The sequence below is a fragment of the Catharus ustulatus genome, chromosome Z (genome assembly GCF_009819885.2).
Source record: "Catharus ustulatus isolate bCatUst1 chromosome Z, bCatUst1.pri.v2, whole genome shotgun sequence".
Classification (NCBI taxonomy): domain Eukaryota; kingdom Metazoa; phylum Chordata; class Aves; order Passeriformes; family Turdidae; genus Catharus; species Catharus ustulatus.
This window is the reverse complement of record NC_046262.2, coordinates 47,481,321-47,500,019: the sequence shown is the minus strand read 5'-3', so window position 1 is coordinate 47,500,019 and position 18,699 is coordinate 47,481,321. Positions and strand designations below refer to the sequence as shown.

General features: G+C 41.6%; 1 protein-coding gene across 1 annotated transcript in view; it reads right to left on the bottom strand.

The window, feature by feature from the left end:
• LOC117010305 (transient receptor potential cation channel subfamily M member 6-like) overlaps positions 1 to 18,699 on the bottom strand; it is a 30,415-nt gene extending 11,716 nt beyond the window's left edge. Inside the window, exons 1-3 of the mRNA XM_033084610.1 lie at positions 18,456 to 18,699; positions 4,294 to 4,373; positions 3,460 to 3,498 (exon numbers count right to left, since the gene is read on the bottom strand). Of these exons, the coding sequence (XP_032940501.1) occupies positions 3,460 to 3,498; positions 4,294 to 4,373; positions 18,456 to 18,485 (149 nt within the window). The 5' untranslated portion in view covers positions 18,486 to 18,699. The remainder of the gene's footprint in view (positions 1 to 3,459; positions 3,499 to 4,293; positions 4,374 to 18,455) is intronic.

Here is an 18,699-nt window from a genome sequence, read left to right as displayed (position 1 = left end):
GTGTCCCCAGTAACTGGAGAAAGGCAAATTCCATGCACACCATCAGAAACAGGCAAAAGCTACCCTAGGGAAAAGCAGGCCAGCCATCTGGCCATAAGTCTGAGGTAAAATCAAGGAGTGAGACCTCCTGGAGCCCACATCTGGGCACATGAAGGAGGAGACAGTGACAGGAAGCAGTAAGCAAGGATTTACCAAGGGTCAGTGATGACCCACCTCACCACCTTCTGCAACATAATTGTAGGGATGAGAGGAGAGCACCTACCTTTGCTCTAGCCAGGTTTCTGTAACTGGGCTGTGACATTACTAGTGTGGAGGGATGACAGGTTGGCAGGTGACGACCTGGGTGGGTGATGGGCCAGTATCAAGAAGGGTTCCTCAGGGTCTGTACAGGGCCACTCCTGTTCAGCCTGTGTACCTGGAAATGGCGATGGAGGGAATGCGCAGCCCTAGGGGCAGGCCAGCTCTGGGACATGGTCCTGGCTTGTCAGTGGGCTGCGCCAGGGTCATCCCTGTGCCTGGGCAGCAATGACGGCCAGAGGTGCCTTGCATGGAGTGAGCAGTTTGTGGCTGGAGAGACAGAGGACAGCAAGGTCTGTCCCCTCTGCTTGGGGCTCATCAGCCCTGTCTGGGGACCACATCTGACTGCAGTCCTCAACACAGAAGGGACACCAGAAACTGGCAAGGCTTCAGGGGCAGAGTGACTATTCTGGTGACAGATGGTAGGGCTGGAGCCCTAAGTCTCTGAGAAGAGGATTTTCAACAGGAGATGGTTCCACTGGGATGAGAGATGGCTTCAGGAGCTCAACAACATGCCCAGCACTGAAGTTGTAGATTGGCTCTTCAGTGATGCATGGTAGGAGAATGAGAGGGAGTAGCATAGGTGAAACATGGGAGTCTGAGGTTGGAAATAAGAAGAAGCCTTTTTTCCAGGAGGATAACCCAGTAGTAGAGTCAGGATCTGGGGAGGATGGGTCATCTCCATCCTTCACTCCAACTGAGTAAAGCGTTCTCATCTGACCCCTGGCTGAGTATATTGGATACCATGTCCCTGACAGCCTGAGCATCTCTGTGATTCTATGGATATATGGATATGAATTGATACAAAGTATCTTTGCAATGACTTTGCCTTTTTTGCCTCAAAAGCTCACCAAGCTAATGGAGAAGGTGGGGACATCATCAGTAACATAAAAGCAGGCTACTAGAAAAGTCACACTTTGAGCAACAAGGGAAAACCCAAAGGATTGACACTGAAGTAAACTGCAGGAGTCAGACTACAATATCCAGTGCTCTAACAGGCAGTGATTTAGAAGCTGTGTCTAAAACTTATGCTTAAAGGTGACTTGTCTATATAAGTTGCAAGAACATCTCAGATGTATAATGATGCAGGAAATTGGAACATTATTTCTGAATACTCATATAGTGATTCTATTCTATCTGCTGTCTGGGATGTTTTTGTGAGTACTGCACAAGAGACCCATTTCAGCTTACCAGGAGAGCATGGACAAAAGTGTTGGTAAGTTACTCATATTTGATTAGTGAATTCTAAATGGAGTAATTCTACTTAGAATTAGCAAATTAGTTGCATAACCCATTCACAAACTGCTTGCAAACCTTGGAAGTTCTCTACAAAAGAAATCATTAAGAGATTTTATTTGCCTACAATATTAGGTCAAATTACAATAGGCATCAAGTATAATCACATGATTTTTTGACTATTATGGAAAACTACAGAACTCAGGAGGCCTAAAGCCTGTTTCATTGCTGATCTAATAAATATAATATAACCAGTCATAACAATCATATAGAATTATTTATTCTTGTTAGGAACAGAACAAATCTGTGAGAACAAAGCTCTCTGTACACCTTAAGATAACCAAGAAGACAAGAATAGTTAACATTTGGATAATATACTTGCAAGATATGGGCTGACAGAAATGTACATTAGATATCCACACACATTCTGCAAACACAGATCAACAAACTGGATTCATGTTAATCTAAACAGTATGAAAATGCTTAGCAAAAACTGAAAGAAATAACTACAATATAAAAGATACACAAAGATACAGGATGCCTTGACAGAGAAAGGTGAAAAAGAAAAAGAAATCCATCCACTGGAGTTCACATTTCCCATTTCTCTTCTTCCCTCTCCCAGTGTTGTATACACACTTATGCAGCTAAACTGTGTTGGACTAGAAAACTGATTTGGTGAAAGCTATTCTTTTGGTTTTCCAGTTCTGTGGGTTAATTTTTGTCCTACTGATCTTCCCAGACCTATTAACAGGTCCCCTAATAACAGGTCTGTTACTAACAGACCTCTCTCCTCTGAGGGGGAGAGGGGAAGAACCACAGAACTGCTGTAGTCTTGATTAAGATTAAATTAAACTACCTTATTATGAAGGACAATGCAACTTTAGTTGTGATACCCAGCTGAGTATCTGCAGCTTAGCAGGAAGCATTAAAACACCCCCTGCATTTCTTCTCTTGGAAGACCTGAAAAAAATCTTTGAATAGCTATTTTTCTGCTCTAAAGCAAGACATTCTCTTAGAAGAAGCTCAAATGTTCTGAACAGAAACACATTCTGCATATCAGCCCTTTACAGTGATCTGATTTTCAGGAATAATTTATTTACTCTTTGTAAAGCATCACTCTTGTAAATCTTAGAAGTGAAATGAAATATGAAGCATAATGAAAAGGCAGACAATCATGTGTAATACAGATTATGGGACTACTCGACACCATCTTGATAGTCACCAGTTATCGTCTGAGCCATCAGATGCCTTTACACAAAACAAATGAAAGCTGAACTTTTTGTTCCAATAACTGATAGTGTATTATCATAAATATGCAGTACCATGTGTTTGGTAACCCCATCTAAATGCCAGTTATTGGACTGAAAACAACTAATTAATATAGGTCACAAAGTACAATTTCCCTGAAAACAAAACAACTTAAAAACATCAAAGTGATGAAATTTTTGTTGTTTCCCTTCTCAAAACCAGGGACTCAGAATCCTCACTGCAGAGAAGAAAAATCTTCAAAAAATCTATTATCAGGGATGTTTATTTTACCATTTTTCTTCTGCCTTAATTTCCTTTTTCTTTCCATAATTGTCACTGTTCTCTATTGGTATAGACTCCTTCATATAATCTGGCATATAGCTAGGATCGACTCTCAATTAAAGACACATTTCTGCCTTTCATTTCTCAGCAGAAGATTAAAACAAAATCATGCACACAAGGTATTTGGGTAGAATTTTCTACTGCTAATAAATTAAAAATTATCACACAGTTTATTCTACTTATATTTATGTTAAGCAAGCTACAGCACATTCCTAGAAAAGCTGCTCTGACCATATAATAAGGGGAATATATCTTTTGTCATTGCTTCCTTGACTAGTATTGTCTATTACTAGATCACTATAAAAATAGTACAGATATATATTTATGCACACTTACCTGATTAAATTCTGACACACCTGGCATCCTGCAGGACATCTGTGATAAAGGTGGATAATTAATATATGCCTGTGTAAAATAAGACAGTTTTAATGCTATTCTTGCTGTATCAGTTCAGCAGTGAAGGAATTCTCAACAACAAGCCACGTTGTCATCTCCACCACTAAACCCTGGAAAATGCACTGGATAACTTCATTGATTTGTTTAGCATTTCATAATTCAGACTATATGTCAGATCTACATTTCATAGATGAGTTATTTGTCTTACTTATGCTACACTATCCATACTTTCAAAACCATATGATCAAAACTACAAGTTTACATTCTCAGAACATGATCGCTTCAAATTTATCTAGGCCACACCATCCACTAGATACCTAATACAGAATGCCAAGCTATGTTTGGTTCCTCAGTCCTACAGCACAGGTTGAGGACTTGATCTCTTCCTTACTCTTTTAAAACTCTACAGTATGATCAGAAATTTCTGTATCAGAAGACTGTGATCACCAGCAGTAATTTTTCTGGAAGGGAAAAATGGTGCAGCAGTAACTCCATGCAATTCAGTCTCTTAATTAGATACCATGCCTGTTTTGCTTGCCAGAGGGAGAGCAACAAATCTAAGAAGCGTAGTGAGGTTAATTACTGCCAATTTCTAATTCAAACAAACAGTTTCATTTAAAAGAGACTGGTGATGGGATCCATGAAAATCCATACACCAGAAATAATTGACTGAGACACTAACAAACATAATCCAAGGCAAACACAATGCCCATAAAAAATTATTCTGATTCTTTTTAAATGTAACAGTAAAAAAAGATAAATTCCTTGTTTTACCTGTGTGGATCTTTCGAGCTGGGAATAATGTGTGCACATTCTCTTTTACTGAAGACCTCTTCAATCCAAGATTTGGGAGGCTAAAAAGACATTTCAAATATAAATGCACTTCTGAACTTTGGAACACAATGTCAAAAATTGCACTATAATGACAATATGGCTGAATATACATAACTCAGAACTAATCCTATCATGTTAAGTGCAAGACTGCAAGCTGAAGCTACAGCTCTGAACAGTCCTAGCCCTTCACCTCCCAGTCACCATGAAAATTACAGTAAATTCACGAATACATGACGCACTGAGTATAAGCCGCATCTGTGGGTGTTGGCAAATATTTAGTTTTTTGTCCATAAATAAGCCGCACCCGAGTATAAGCCGCTCTGTCTTTTGCAGCGAGGACCCGCGTGCAACAAAGTTGCCAAATAGTAACAGAACCGCAGCATGGTGGGGGGTTTACTGGCTCGGCTCGGGCTGTGCAGGCTCGGCCTGGTAGGGGCTGCCGACGGGGTCAGGTAGCCCAGCCCGGCGCTGCCGCTCGGCGGGGCCACTGGGCGCCAGCCGCCACTGCCACTGGGCTCGATCACCATGGCCCGGAGCTGCCCTGTGGTGGTAGGCAGGGACGGAGCCCCCCGCGGCCTCCCAGAGCCACGGCAGTGGCGGCCCGGGTCCCCCCCTCCTCCCCAAGCCGTGGCAATGGCGGCGCTGGGCCCCCCCGTCTCTCCCTGGGCTGCAGTAGAGGAGGGAAAGAAAGAGCTCTCCCTCCTCTCTCCCCGCCCCCCGTGCTGCCTGCAGGCAGCCAGGCTCCACCTGCCGTGCAACAGAGTAACACTTTGTAACAATTGCAAAATGCTGACTTTGCAGCAGCTCGGCTCGGCACTCTGGCTGGCACTTCTGAGGTTGTAAATGTCAAAAAATTATTCACATATTAGCCGCTCCTGAGTATTAGCCGCATTTCCGGTTTAGGAGCAAAATCTTAGTCAAATTGGTGCGGCTTGTATTCGTGAAATTACTGTATTTAGTTGTTCTATCAAACACGTGTACAATAGAGAAAGTGGCAAGGATTAACCAAAATTGCATTAAGAATTGCACTTTCCTTCTGCCAGAAAACTAGCAAACTGCATTCTTACTAAAGCTGTGTCAAAAAAGACAAGATTTCCATTTTACCTGAAAGAGATGGTTGAGTCCTTCTCTTATTATTCTTCACAGAGTCAAAACCAGATGCATTCTGGTAATATTTTGCTGAACTAGGTCTACAGTGAAATGCAAAAGCAGGGACCTAGACCTAGCACTCAGGGGGCATGACAACTGGGCTTTCTCCACCGCCTTCTGGTATGCTGTGTCAGTGATGCCTGTTACATCTCAGCAAACTGAACAGCCACCAATGTCACACAGACTTTTTTCAAAGAATCTCACTGGAAATCTTTGAACCTTTCTCTTGAGGTCTATCAGGATCAAATTCTCTGAAAGGAACAGTGACTGTTGGATGCGGAACTTAGAAATCTTAATTACTTAATTAAGTAATTATTCTTAATTTTTATAAGTAAAATCTTCACTGAGTATGTAAAATTTATAGTAGAACTTTAACATTAATTTCTTAATCTAAGGCTTTACTTAGGTTTTTAGACTGATTGTATCATCAGGAAAAAGGGTTTGAAACTTCATGCTTTTTTACAGCCATCCATTATTTCAGGGCTGGGCAAGTAAAAATTGAAAGAGGATACTTCTGAACCGGAGAATTTTCCAGCCTAGCCCTTGTTTTCTAATTTTGAAAAAGAGTTCTGTGACATATACAATTTCTTTCACAAAACTCTGACTAATATTCTGAAACCATCATAATTTAATTAAATTTCTGCAACATATTAAAATGTTTCCTGTCACTACAGTGAAGTACATATACCTCAGTCATCACCAATATGTATCCTTTTCATCACCATATCCTAAAGGAGACAACATACAACTGCATGTTCCTTCCTGCTGACATATTTTTGCTCTGATATACCAAAAAACCAGAAGGTGAGTTTATATTGCAACTTTCCTCCTGATTTTCTTCTAAGGAAGTCCTGAGACCTTTGTTTGGGAGTTTTGGCTTCTCTCACCAGTCTGAGGATTAGATTTGTTGCTTATAATTGCCTGCCACAGAAGAGGCTTTGGAGATTTCTAGACTGATTTAGTCAATGGAGTGGCAAGAGTTTGGCTCTGAAATTTAAGGCACATGAGTAGTTTTTAGAAAATGGCTTTTAATCACTTTTCCAATATATTTAATGTCTGAGATCCTTGCATAATATGGTATTAAAGGGACATTGTCAGGTCAAAATGTTCAAAAATTAAGGTTTACAGAAGTAAAGAAAGAGACCAGAGTGTAAAATATAGGGAAACGTGCACTACCCATTTCTTTCAAATTCTTTCTGTTGAGCAGTGAGAGAAGACAAAACCTAAAAACATAGCCTAGCACTAAGGTCCTACAAAACGCAGGAGTGCTATCAGCAAGGAGAGTGATTGTGCCACCATCACCCTGGGCAGGCGGGCAGTGCTTGACTCACCAGCTTCCAGGGACAGAGCAATGCAGCCCTGTGATCGCCTTCATTGATTTTACCACCCACCCACACAGAAAAAGCCCATTAATCCTTCTATTTTTGCTTCTGTTTTCTTCTGCCTCAGCCCACACACCCCTCCACCACCACCCCTGCAAAGGCTTGCTGAAGTCAAAGCTTGTAGAAGCATGGCGACAAATAAACACTGCTAAGAAGGGGGTTAATGTACACTCTTCCTACTCTGAAATTAGCTTTACTAAACCATGAGCTGCAAGAAACACTTGGCTCCTTCAAGACCAGACAATAAGCACTGCTCACAGGTCAAGGACCAGGAAAACACAGGAAACTAGGAAAACTAGGTTATGCTGTCAACACAAAACAATAATCTTTGAGTATCCTTAGCCGTACTTATGTCCACTTTAGGGTGAAAGGCACAGATACACATATTTTCTAATGAAACACCATGCTGCTCTGGACACTGTACAATTCCCTGCAAAAGAAAATTAAAAGACACACATCTCTGTGGCAGAATAATTTCATCCATTATTGAAACACTATCAGTTTTTGGACAAAACAACAGCAGTTGCTTTTAATGACACCTTGTATCTCCAGGCAGGTGCAGATAATGAGAAATCACACAATGACTTGCCAGTTTACATAACAGGTTCGTTCATTTAGGCAAAGTACAGTTGTGCTGGAAACTAGGCAGAACAATCAAGTTGTAAGTAGCTTACTGAAACTGCAACAAATTTGTACTGATAACAGAGAAACACAGTGTCTTAGCCAAAACAGTACTTCAAGAGCTGAAAAGTTCTGTCAAGCACCATACCTCAGCTCTGCATACACTCTGTGTTTAGTGATACCAGCACACAATGTCATTTCCAAAGAACTGGGGTTTTCTAAAAGATCTTAACTACTAGAGTCAGTACTTCTGTATTGCTGAACAGGTTTGTCAAAATTTTAGCCAAAAAAAATCATGCATCACATACAACTTTTATACAACCTTTTCTTACCCTTAAAATTATTAGATTAAAGCAAACACTCTTTTAAAAAGCAACAGATGATCATGGGGCTAAAAGAATTACCTCAGTACGCAAGCATACAATACCTGGAAAGAACCTTACTGATGATGTCAATAAATAGAAATAGCTGAAAGAGCCAAACTGACTTTTAGTGTCGATGAACGAGGGAAGTACTATTTTGAGAGTCTGTGAGAAGTCAGTATGCTGCAGTCTGTGACCAGCCTTTACTCAAATACATCCAAGGAGGGAAGGAACTACCCCTTATTAGAGGTAGTGCCAGAATCCACTGCAAGCAGACCATCCTGAAATATCTTAAACCATTTAAAAATTAACTTCACATGTAGCAAGTCCTCTTGCAGTAACATTAGATATCTGAAATGCAGCCAGAGTTCCTGTAAGCTAGTACTCAAGACTATTTCACAAGAGCTCGGGTCCTATGCAAATTGATGTCTCCTGAACTTTTTCTTACTCCTGAAAACTCTTCATGTCTTCATTACCAACTGGTTAAATTACTGCCAGCATTAAAGAGATTTTCAACTTAACAGGCTGTCTCACATAAGCTTTTCAGAGCAGGAACTTTGTGGTTCAGCACCCACCCCACGCATGCTTCTGGTGTGAAGTAATATAACTATTGATTGCTAAACAGAGAACACCACCCTGCATCCACGTAGGGTAGACAAACGTTGCAGAACTCCAGGGTCACATGCAGTAAAATTTGAACTCATGAGAGGTTTTCAATGGCCTCTCTGGTCTCCTAGAGTTTCCTCTAGTGTTCAGGCTACCTTGCCATAGGACAACCACCTGGCTCTGTAACACAGACATGCCATGGTTCCTCAGACCTCCATCACTACAATCTATCAGTGCATCTGTTACTAACTGGCAGCTTTTGCTTTTCCAGTCTTTCTTACCTACTTATTTGCCCCAGTGTTCAAGATTCTGCACATCTGTGGAAATACACAACCATAAGCAATTGAATTCACCAGAAAATTTTCATCAATAAAATTCACTACGGTTTGAAAAATATTGTGCAAATAATTTCATTTGAACTCTTCCACTGTTCACCTGTCCATCATGGCCAGTCACAAAACAACTATCAGCTAATGGCAAGCTGCCTTTGTAGGCAGACTGCAGATTCAGTAGCACTGAGAAGCTTTTATATTTTCCTCTTTTAAAGACAGTATATAATTTCAGGTCACAGCAGAATTTCTGTGATTATTCCCTAGCAACCAATTCAAACTCATCCACTGGAAACATATTCTTAGGTGTTCACAAATACAGTACAAACACTAACAGAATTCACCTGCACTTGCAGGACAAATGCAGACCCAAGTCAGAGAAGGATAACAGAACTTCTTATAACTCATCAGTCATTCTGAAGAGAGATTTTAGGGTTTTTAACCTCAGAACAAAAGTTGCATGTTAAGTTTTCAAAAACACATAAATTCAATCTTCACTCTACAGAATGCTAAAGCATTTTCTTTCACTGTTAATCAACTATACTTAAAAGCTAAGTAGGTATGCTTAAGTGATTTTCTGGATTAGGGTCTTGCATCAAAGGCTCATAAAACTATTTCCACTATATTGAAGCCAAGCTCAGCCAAAAAAACAAAAACACTTTGACTTTAACAGGATTTCAAATGTGGTTCTTCTGATCCAGAGTAGACCACACAACACAACAAATACTAACATGTATCCCAAATGACAACAAAATGCAGGAAATACTAAAACTAAAACCCTCCTTGTGAAAAAAGCTCCAGTTTAACTCCTGGATCACAGAGAACTACAAACTAATGGAAATCTTAGCTTAGTCTGGAATGTTAGACCTTTAATCAGTTTATTGCTTTCTACTTTTTAAGTTTATTAACTGAGCAAGTAAGCCTTTCTGCTATCCCTTAACATGTAATGTTTTAGAAAAACTCATCAGAGTGCTGCTCCAAGAGCTCCCAGCTTAGAATGCAAGTGTTTGTGGAGGAACTCCTGGTCTGCAGATGGAGGGGCTGAGCAGATCTGTCCCTCTGCAGAGCGCATGGTACTGAGTCCAGTTGGAGAAGGAGACACAAAACCTCATCTTAACACTGCTGCTAGCAGCCCAGGATATTGCAAAAAAAAAGTAAGCACAAGAAATCTCAAATCACAATCTATATTCCTTAGCTCTATCCTTGAAACAAGTCTCAAAAATATTGCTGGAAATCTTACTGGCAGGAGATAACTGTGAATTTCTTAAAACCAGGTTTTCCCAACTGGAAATGCAAAAATTCTCTGTGACATGACGCGTAATGCAGCCTTCCAGCCAAAGCAGGCCACTCCAAAACCCACTGTTCTAGGAGTGTAGTAATTGTAGACAAAGTTTGGATCTGACTGTTTCATAACTGTGGCCCATACACATAATTTAAAAATCTGTGCATATGGTTGATGGCAGTTAAAGTAGCTAAAAGCTGACAGTTGATTTATTTGGGCACTGTATACAAGATAAACTGTACATCATCTCTTATAAAACCAGTTAAACAAGTAGCATAAAATATGGATTATTTAACAAGTTAGTCATACATAAATATAGAGAAATACATCTTGTAAAGATTTTAATTGATGAAAAACAGTCCAAATTGCAGAATAAATTACAGATGTCTAAAACTTGCATCAAATAAGACCAGGTACCAGTAATAGAGGAAGAAATGGCAAATTAATACAAAGTATTTTTGGAAAATTATTATGAATCTTTAGATATAACCATGTCTTATTTCACTGTGTCTCTTTTGGACACAAAATTTTCATGTTTTTTTTAATGGACACTCTGACCTGTCTTACTAACAATATTTTGGAAGTCAGTCCCAAAAGAAGTTCAGGCATTTGGTATTTTTTTTAATTAATCAATCCAATATAATCAGAAAATCATAACTATTCAAAGCAAGTTACATATCTCATATGAAAATATCTTGTTTCAAGTAATTTTAAAGTGAAAATCTAGGAAGTCATAAGAAAATTATGTTTCAGCGAGTCAATACAATGCTTCAAGCTTCACTCAGATTTCCACTTTGAAGCCAGTTGTAGAAAGGCTCTTCTTGTTACTTGTTAAGCACTCGATCTTAGCAAAGAGCTAATCAACTTGCTCTCTTTAAAATCAGGTCTCACATACCTAGCACTAAGCAATCACAGAGGTCAACCACTCATTGCTGTGACAAATGCATTCTTTCATCAGAGGATTCAAAATCACAGAGCACAAAATTCTTTCTAATTTAAACCAGAATGAGGGAGAGAAAAAAATTATCCAATAGTAAATATCACAGCTTTTTTTTTGCTTATTTTATGTTTTCCCAAAACAGGATTTAATGTTGCCTGGAGATATAGGTCAGATATATCTTAAGTATCTGATGTGAAAAGCAAATGCAGGTTGCAAAATTCAGCTGTAGGAGTACAAAGGACCCCAGCAAATCACACTTGGTTAGCAACCTGCTCTAGAGGAAGGTGGCAAGTTGGTTGGAATTAGATGATTTTTAAGGTCACTTCCAACCGTAATTATTCCATGCTTCTATGATTCCGTGATGTGAGTAATCCATGCCTCTGGAGGCCTATGACTGTTCACTGTCATTTCTATCAGAATTTTTCTTTTTTCTCCATTGCTTGTCTCACATAGTAACAGAATCTTCTTGGGTTTGACAGCTGCATACAGTGGCCCTTGCACACAGTAGAACACAGGTCAGAGTACTGAAATTGTATTTTCCAAAGAAAAAGGAAATACATCTCGGGTGATTTCTAAAGAAGCTGAAGTTAAGGTCAGTGCCACTTCTGCATTTCTCACCTTGGTGTGTCTTATCTCTCTCCTCAGCTCTGCCCTCCACACCACCTTCCAAAAAAAAAAAAGCTTTCCTTTTCCATGGCAGCTCACAGTGAAATATAAGTCACATCATCAACCCATCAAACATTGCACACCCACAAACCAGCTGGAGGATAAGCTAGCCATGACCTGGGAGGAGCCAGTGGGGACTGCAGGGACATCCGTGTGACCCTTTGCCCCAGAGACCACCTGGACACCCTTGAGCTCTCCACCAGGTCTTTCTGCACCTTCAGGCTCACATCCAAGATAAATTCCACCACACCAGGTTTATCCCCTTGTTTATTCACTGGGGGTTGCAACAGTGGCCAAAGTGACTCCCAAAGGCTTGGGCTTCCCTGGGGCCTGGAAGAAAGGAGCAGTTGCGATTGCAGTTCAAGCCAGGCTGCACAGAATGACTTGGCAACCACCCGCACCACCCTCCTGGCACAAAGCTGGTCTGTGCCTCCAGGCTCACAGCAAGCAGGCTATGTTCCAAGGCATGATCTCCTGTCCTCTCCACCCTGATGACAACTCCTCTCCCTCAAGCGGCAGTTCCAAATGCCATCCAGACTTCTGATACCACTCTCTGCTCACCAGGATGCCTTCACCCATGTTCGGATGGTCTCATGAGGTGTGGTGGCACCAGTGATATGAGAAGGGCCAGAGCAGGGGCCAGGATGTCGTAACGGTTGAAGTGTGCTGTAAGGAGAATGGACAGAAGGAACTGACTGGGAGGGCTGAGGTTGCATAGCGCTGCCACCCAGCCTTTCTGAAACACTGGCTGGCCAGCAGACAGAGGGGTGGATGTATTTAATATAGTTGGGATGCACTAGTAGAAGCTCTGCTATGCCTCTTTGGGGGTTAAACTGCACCAATATAAGGTAATCAAAAGGTTTATAGGACTGATAAGACTAGGACTGATCAAATCTGGGATCATCCTACCCCAGCCAGACCGGTAAAAAATTTCTCAGCCTTACCTCAACAATGAAGCCTAAAGTGACACTACACTCTCAACAGGCTGCCAACCCCCCAGAGACATGACTGAGTTACCAGCCAGCCATGTGCAATCTCTGGCACTACATGCTCACTAGGAAAACACTTCCATAGTGAAAACATCAATTTTCTCTCATCACAGGGCTGACAGTAAGGTGCAGCCATGCTGCTTACCAAGTTCCAGACCACTGCACCTGAAACTGCTGAAGGCTGGGAGGCAAGCATCTGCCCCAACACTGCTCCTCTGCACACCTTTCCAGTACTGATATGAAGAGAGTCGACCTCCACTCTTACCTCTAAGACCTAAAAATTACAAAAAAACCAGAAGAACCAATTTTTTTAGCAACCAAAGTACTTGTGATTTGGAAATTGAGACAACAATATGTCACATCACCAATGAGTTTAAAAAACCCCTTTCTCTGACTAGCATTTATCAAAGTGTATCATGACAGCATCCAGCTTCTGTCCTGGTTAAAAAAAACAACCCACAAAAACCCCAAGAAACTTCAGAAACTGTTTTTAGATTACTCATTCTCTTTCTATTTGATGAACAGAGGGCACTGCACAACTTAGAAGAGCATGTAGCAGCAACTGCATTATGGCAGAAATGCAAAGGAATGGCAATCCTAAGGAAAGCATGAGGACAAGTGCTTAATGCCACCTGCCTTTTTTGAGACTTTAACACCTATGGCCCTGAAAGGGGCCTCTATTCTTTCAGCTGGGAGGTAAAAATATGACCACTTCAAAAGCTGAGGGAATGTGTTAGAGATGAGAATGTAAAGCAAAATGTGAATTACCAAAAGACTTAGTAATTCAAGTCATACAGAGTGGGTCACAAGGTTTTATCCAGAATGTATGTTACACAGTAAAAAGTTCATACATTACAAGAATCAAGAAGGTTTACACAGCATTTGATAGAGCCTGTCTGAAAGGAACAGAGGGAAGATCAAAATCTGCTAAACTTTGACCACCTCAGCTTCTTGCTGTGCTGTGTACCATTCGAGGAGTCTCAAACCCATTAGTGCAATTATGAAAAAATTGGACTATCCTGCTTGAACCTAACATCTCCCTGGAAAGTACAGTAAAACCTATAGATCAGCCTGGTGGAGGATACATGTGCAGGGATACACATTTTCATTTTTCATTTAACAAAATGTTACTAAGTCAAAGATAAGATAATCTGAACCACAAAAAAAAAAAAAAAAAAAAAAGGAGTAATTAAGGAGTTATTTAAGTAGGAAAATAAGTACAAAGAGTAATGCAATATTTCACATAGATTTTTCCTCACTTAGCTTCCACAGACCAGATTATAGCCACACTGACAGACATTGTATATGGGATCCAGCAGTCCAGTATGGTCTGTTTGTAACAGCAGTCACACTCAGCATAGTGCTGACAGCGACATGAAGAGACTGATCTTTCCTTCTTACTGCTGCAGCTTCCCCATGACATGCTATCCTGTACTGCAATCCCACTTCAAAGACAATACTATGAATCCAGCACAATTCCGACTTCATGGTCATGAAAACTTGTTTTCTATTATTCAGGACACCAGTGATACGCAGAGTCAAACAAGAACTCCTGGGGAGAACGGAGGAGTGACACTGCAGTTTCCAGGCACATGAGGGTCTCCACAAAGTTTCACTGGCCCAGAGGGACTTACACTCTTATGCGTCAAAATCAATTTTGAAAACTGAAACTCAGCTACGTAAAACATAAATGATTTACCCACAGCTCACCCTGGAGTACTGCCTGCACTGCATAATCGTGTGTATGCCTGGACAGACATGTTTGTCAAAACCACATTTTCCTTTATGAGCTATAGACATTTCAAACTCACCTACTTTCTGGTCTTTTAAAGCTAATACATGGCGTTTTGCCCTTCACTAGGGGGTCAGAAAGGGACGGAGGGGGAAAGCAGTAACAAGTAACAATTATCTGCTCCCTGTTCCTATAAAAGCAAAACACATGACAGTGAAGCTCAGAGAGTAATGTCCTTTTCTGGTATAGGTGTGGATGACTCTTCTGTTTTCTTCCTGATTCTGGTTACTACTAGAAACAACATACTTCAACACATTCACTACTGGGTGGTCACTGTGCCCTGACCTTGTAACAGTTGTGAAATCTTCATTTTTTCCTCATCAAGCCACAAAACAATTAATGAAACTGGTTCAGACACATCAATCTATTTGCTGCTTGTTGTGGTTTTAAATACCACTATATAAGCCTGCTACTACTTTAAATAAGGTTGTTATGGTGTACGACAAACTTACCAAAACCCTGTGATTTCACAACTTCAGGGTATGCTTCAGAGAGAAAGAAAAGAAAACAATTATGATGTTTCCTTAAACTTATTTTAGGCTCATATCGACTATCCACTGATTCTTATTCATAATACTACAATTCCCCTGACAGGTCCAAAAGACATGAATCTCTAAAAATTGGCTACTTCAGTGTTTTAGTAACAGAATTTTGTGGGTTAACTTCAGGTGTTCACAACTCAAAACACCAGCTCATTTTTTTCTTAGCTTACAAGTAGATATTGTGTACTTTGAAAAGGATGTTCATGAAGAGAAATATAAAGAATATTCCACTGTAAACATGTTTCTTTTATCAGTGAGTGTATCAGAAAGAGATACAGAAGATACCTTGCCACAGCAGTGTTGCTACAGCATGATCGGTATGAAATATCATCCAGGTTCATAATGTTAGCAAGGTTAATGCTGGAGTAGCAGAGTTCTCTTTTTAAACCCCTAAAATCTGAATCACAAATGTTCCATCTCTTAAAAAAAAAAAACAAAACCCAACCCAAAAAAACCAGAAAAAAATCTCTCCAAAACCACAAACAAACAAACAAAAACATTCAGTCAGCATCACAGTAGAAAGAAGTGATACTTCACTAAAGCGGGAGGCACTTCTCTGACAGGTTACACCTAACCTCACGGCTATTTGGAATAGCACTACCGCAAAACTGCTGTGCTACGTCCTGTCCGTAGCATGGGCAGTCTTTTTCTGCTACAAGCCTTTCACGGCTACCAGAACACAAGCAGATCTACGTGTTTGTATGAAACCACTCACGTCCCCTTCTGCAGCAATACACGGAGCTGAATAGCACCAGCCCCAGAACACCAAATCCCTGGTAAAACAGACCCCAGAAGCCCAGGGGTTTCTCTTCGCCGTCTGCTAGCAGTGATCTGCTCTCCCCAGGCTGCCTGGACTTGCAGAGGGAGCCTGATGCCATTCGTGGACCGGCCTGGACGCCCGTCACGCGTGGTGCGGCGAGGGCCGCTGGTCTCAGAGAGCGCTCTGTCTGTCCGTCAGTCTGGCTGTCTCAGTTTGTCTGTCCGAGCCAGCCGCCCAGCGCCGCTGGGCGCCGACACTGCCCCGCTGGAGCCGCAGGGACGGGGCCGGCTGAGGACGGTGAGCATCGCTCACAGCCCCCGCTGGGCGGGACATCGAGGGACACCACGGAGGGACACGGCTGTCCCCGCCCTCACCTGCGGGTCGGCGCGCTCCCGGCGCGGGGGCTGCCAGCCGCTCCCCCGCCGATGCCCGCGGCACACGGAGCCCAGCGGCGACCCCAGCAGCTCCCGCCACGCCGCCATGCCCCGGGCCCGCGATCCTTGCCCTGCGGCGGCAGCGCGGGGCGGGCGGGGCGCCGTCCTTTACTCCCGACACCCGGCGAGTCCGGCGCTATCTGCCCCCTGTGCCAGGAGGTGCGCGCTGCCGCTAGGACCGCGCTTCCCCGCTGTGCCCCGGCTGCCCTGAGAGCCTCGACGGCCGGGCCGAGCAGATCTCCGTTCACAGGCCTCCCCTCCCGGGCCTAGCTGCGCTCTCCTTCCACCCTGCCAAACTCTTTCTCACACTGGGAGACCGGATCACAGGTACCCGAACTCAGCACATGCTTTTTGCCTCTGGTCTGCCTGCATCTCAGTCCTCACTCCTAACACCCCAGTCATTTTACAAGGGGCTGTAAAAGTAAATTCACAGTATAAGTTAAAATAAAAGTAATAAGAAAGTCCAAGAGGAAATCAGCAATTCTCTTGAATTATGAAATATGAAGACTTGAATCACAAGTAATCAAGACATTATTGAAGGCAAAAGATTAAAAAATGAACATTAGCAGTATTACACCTCATGACAATCAACACAACCAAGAAAACAGTATGTGACCAGTGTATTCATTAAAATCTTCATAAAGTGCTGAAACTTGGATACAAATCCAAATTTTTGAACACTTTGGTTCTTGATCTTCCTAGTCATCTTCACATACCTTCTGTATCACTTTTTCCATACTGACAAAACTTAAAAGAAGGACCCTCAATAGCTCCTCAGCAGTTACCACTGTCCCATGAAGGACTAGAGCCCTTGAATATCCCAAGGACCACAGTCATCAAACCAAAGTCCCTGCAATAACTATACCTGGTTGTACCGAGTGCAAACTAATAGAACAGGCACACAGCATTCTTCTTTATCCTGAATTTATTTCCCATCTTTATTTCCTTCAACTTGTTTCTCAAACCTTACTTTTCAGACAATGTCCGTTTCCTTTTATCTCAAACTTACCCTCTTCCTATAACAAATCCCAGGCTTCATTTCTTTGGTTTCTCATCCACTTCTTGCCTACTATTTCTTTTATTTTGTAGGTTTCTGGCCACTGTATTGACTTTGAGCTCCAATGTCCATCTGACTCCGGATGTTATTTGTATTTTCTATCCACTTGCTCTTTCTAGATGTTTCTCCCATTTTCTGGTCTCTCAATTTCTATTTTTCCTGCTCAGCCAAGTCTAATCTTTCTCTGTTGGGCTCAGATCTCCCTCTTCCTCCTCCCTAAAGGAGAGGCTTCCCTTCAGACCATGTTGTTCCATTGCAGAAGCCTGAGTAGAGCCTCTGTGAGCACCGGGAGAAGACAGTTCATATACAGTCTCAGCAGCACCCCAAGAGTTTGCTTGGTCCTTGGGCATGCCTCAGGGCCTTTTGAAATACTGTCAGTCATACTTAGCAATGGTTTCACATAAAGACAGAGACTGTTTCCAGTCCCCTGCCATATATGGTTTTCTGCTTCTTGAATTCTTCTGTTTTGTCTTTAGATTTTTATATTGCATTTCCCATATGGTAGGCCTTAAGAAAGTATTACAGCTTCTAATAACAGAATGGTATTCTAGAAATTTTAGCAGGTGCTGAACATTGTGTTCATACACCTTTTTTTTTAGGTATTACATTGTTGTCAATTAAATTTTCTTAATCAAGTCATCTCAAGTCAGCACAGAAGCTTTTGGCTCAATTTGCTAGTATCATCAATGTTTATAAATGAAGAAAATAAATATTTTAATAGGATATATCGATAACTGTTACAGCACCCACTCTTCACATGAACCTGAACTCCATAAGGAACTTGAAACACAAGTGTCCCAGGACATGCAGATGCATAGGACTTACTGGGCCACATGTACATATTCTACTGAATGCAAGCATTTTCTTATTTCCAAGCTTCTGCCATTTCTTTCTAAGTTGTAAGGAGTCTTTCAGACATAAGAAATTCTCAGTCTACCCTGAAACCAGGCCTTGCCATTTCTTACCTAGTACAAAGACCTGAAAATCTGCTGTGAAAAGCCATATAAGCCAACCTATGCTGCGAATTCCCACACCCAATTCCTCAGCACTTCACTGATAGGAAAATACATGTGGAATGTTTTATAACAGCCACTTTAGTAGTTCAAAGTCCACATGTACTCTCCTGTTTTCTCTAGGAATCAGAACTGCTGAGATGCTTCCTTCTTATCAATCTTATTTCTACAGACTTACCTTAAGACCAGTGCTATTTTGCTTATCCATTCTTTAAGTTTCTTTTTCGTTAGTCCTTTATTTCCAATGTCTAAGCTGCCACCTCAAGAGCAGTGCAGACAGCTCAGTTCTTGGACACTCATTAGGAACACTGCATCACATCTCCTGATTTTCATGTCCTAAGGAAGTTAAATGTATACTTATCAAAGTATGACTGCATTAATTCATTAATCACCTTGCATTGTTTTCAAAGTCCAAGTGTACC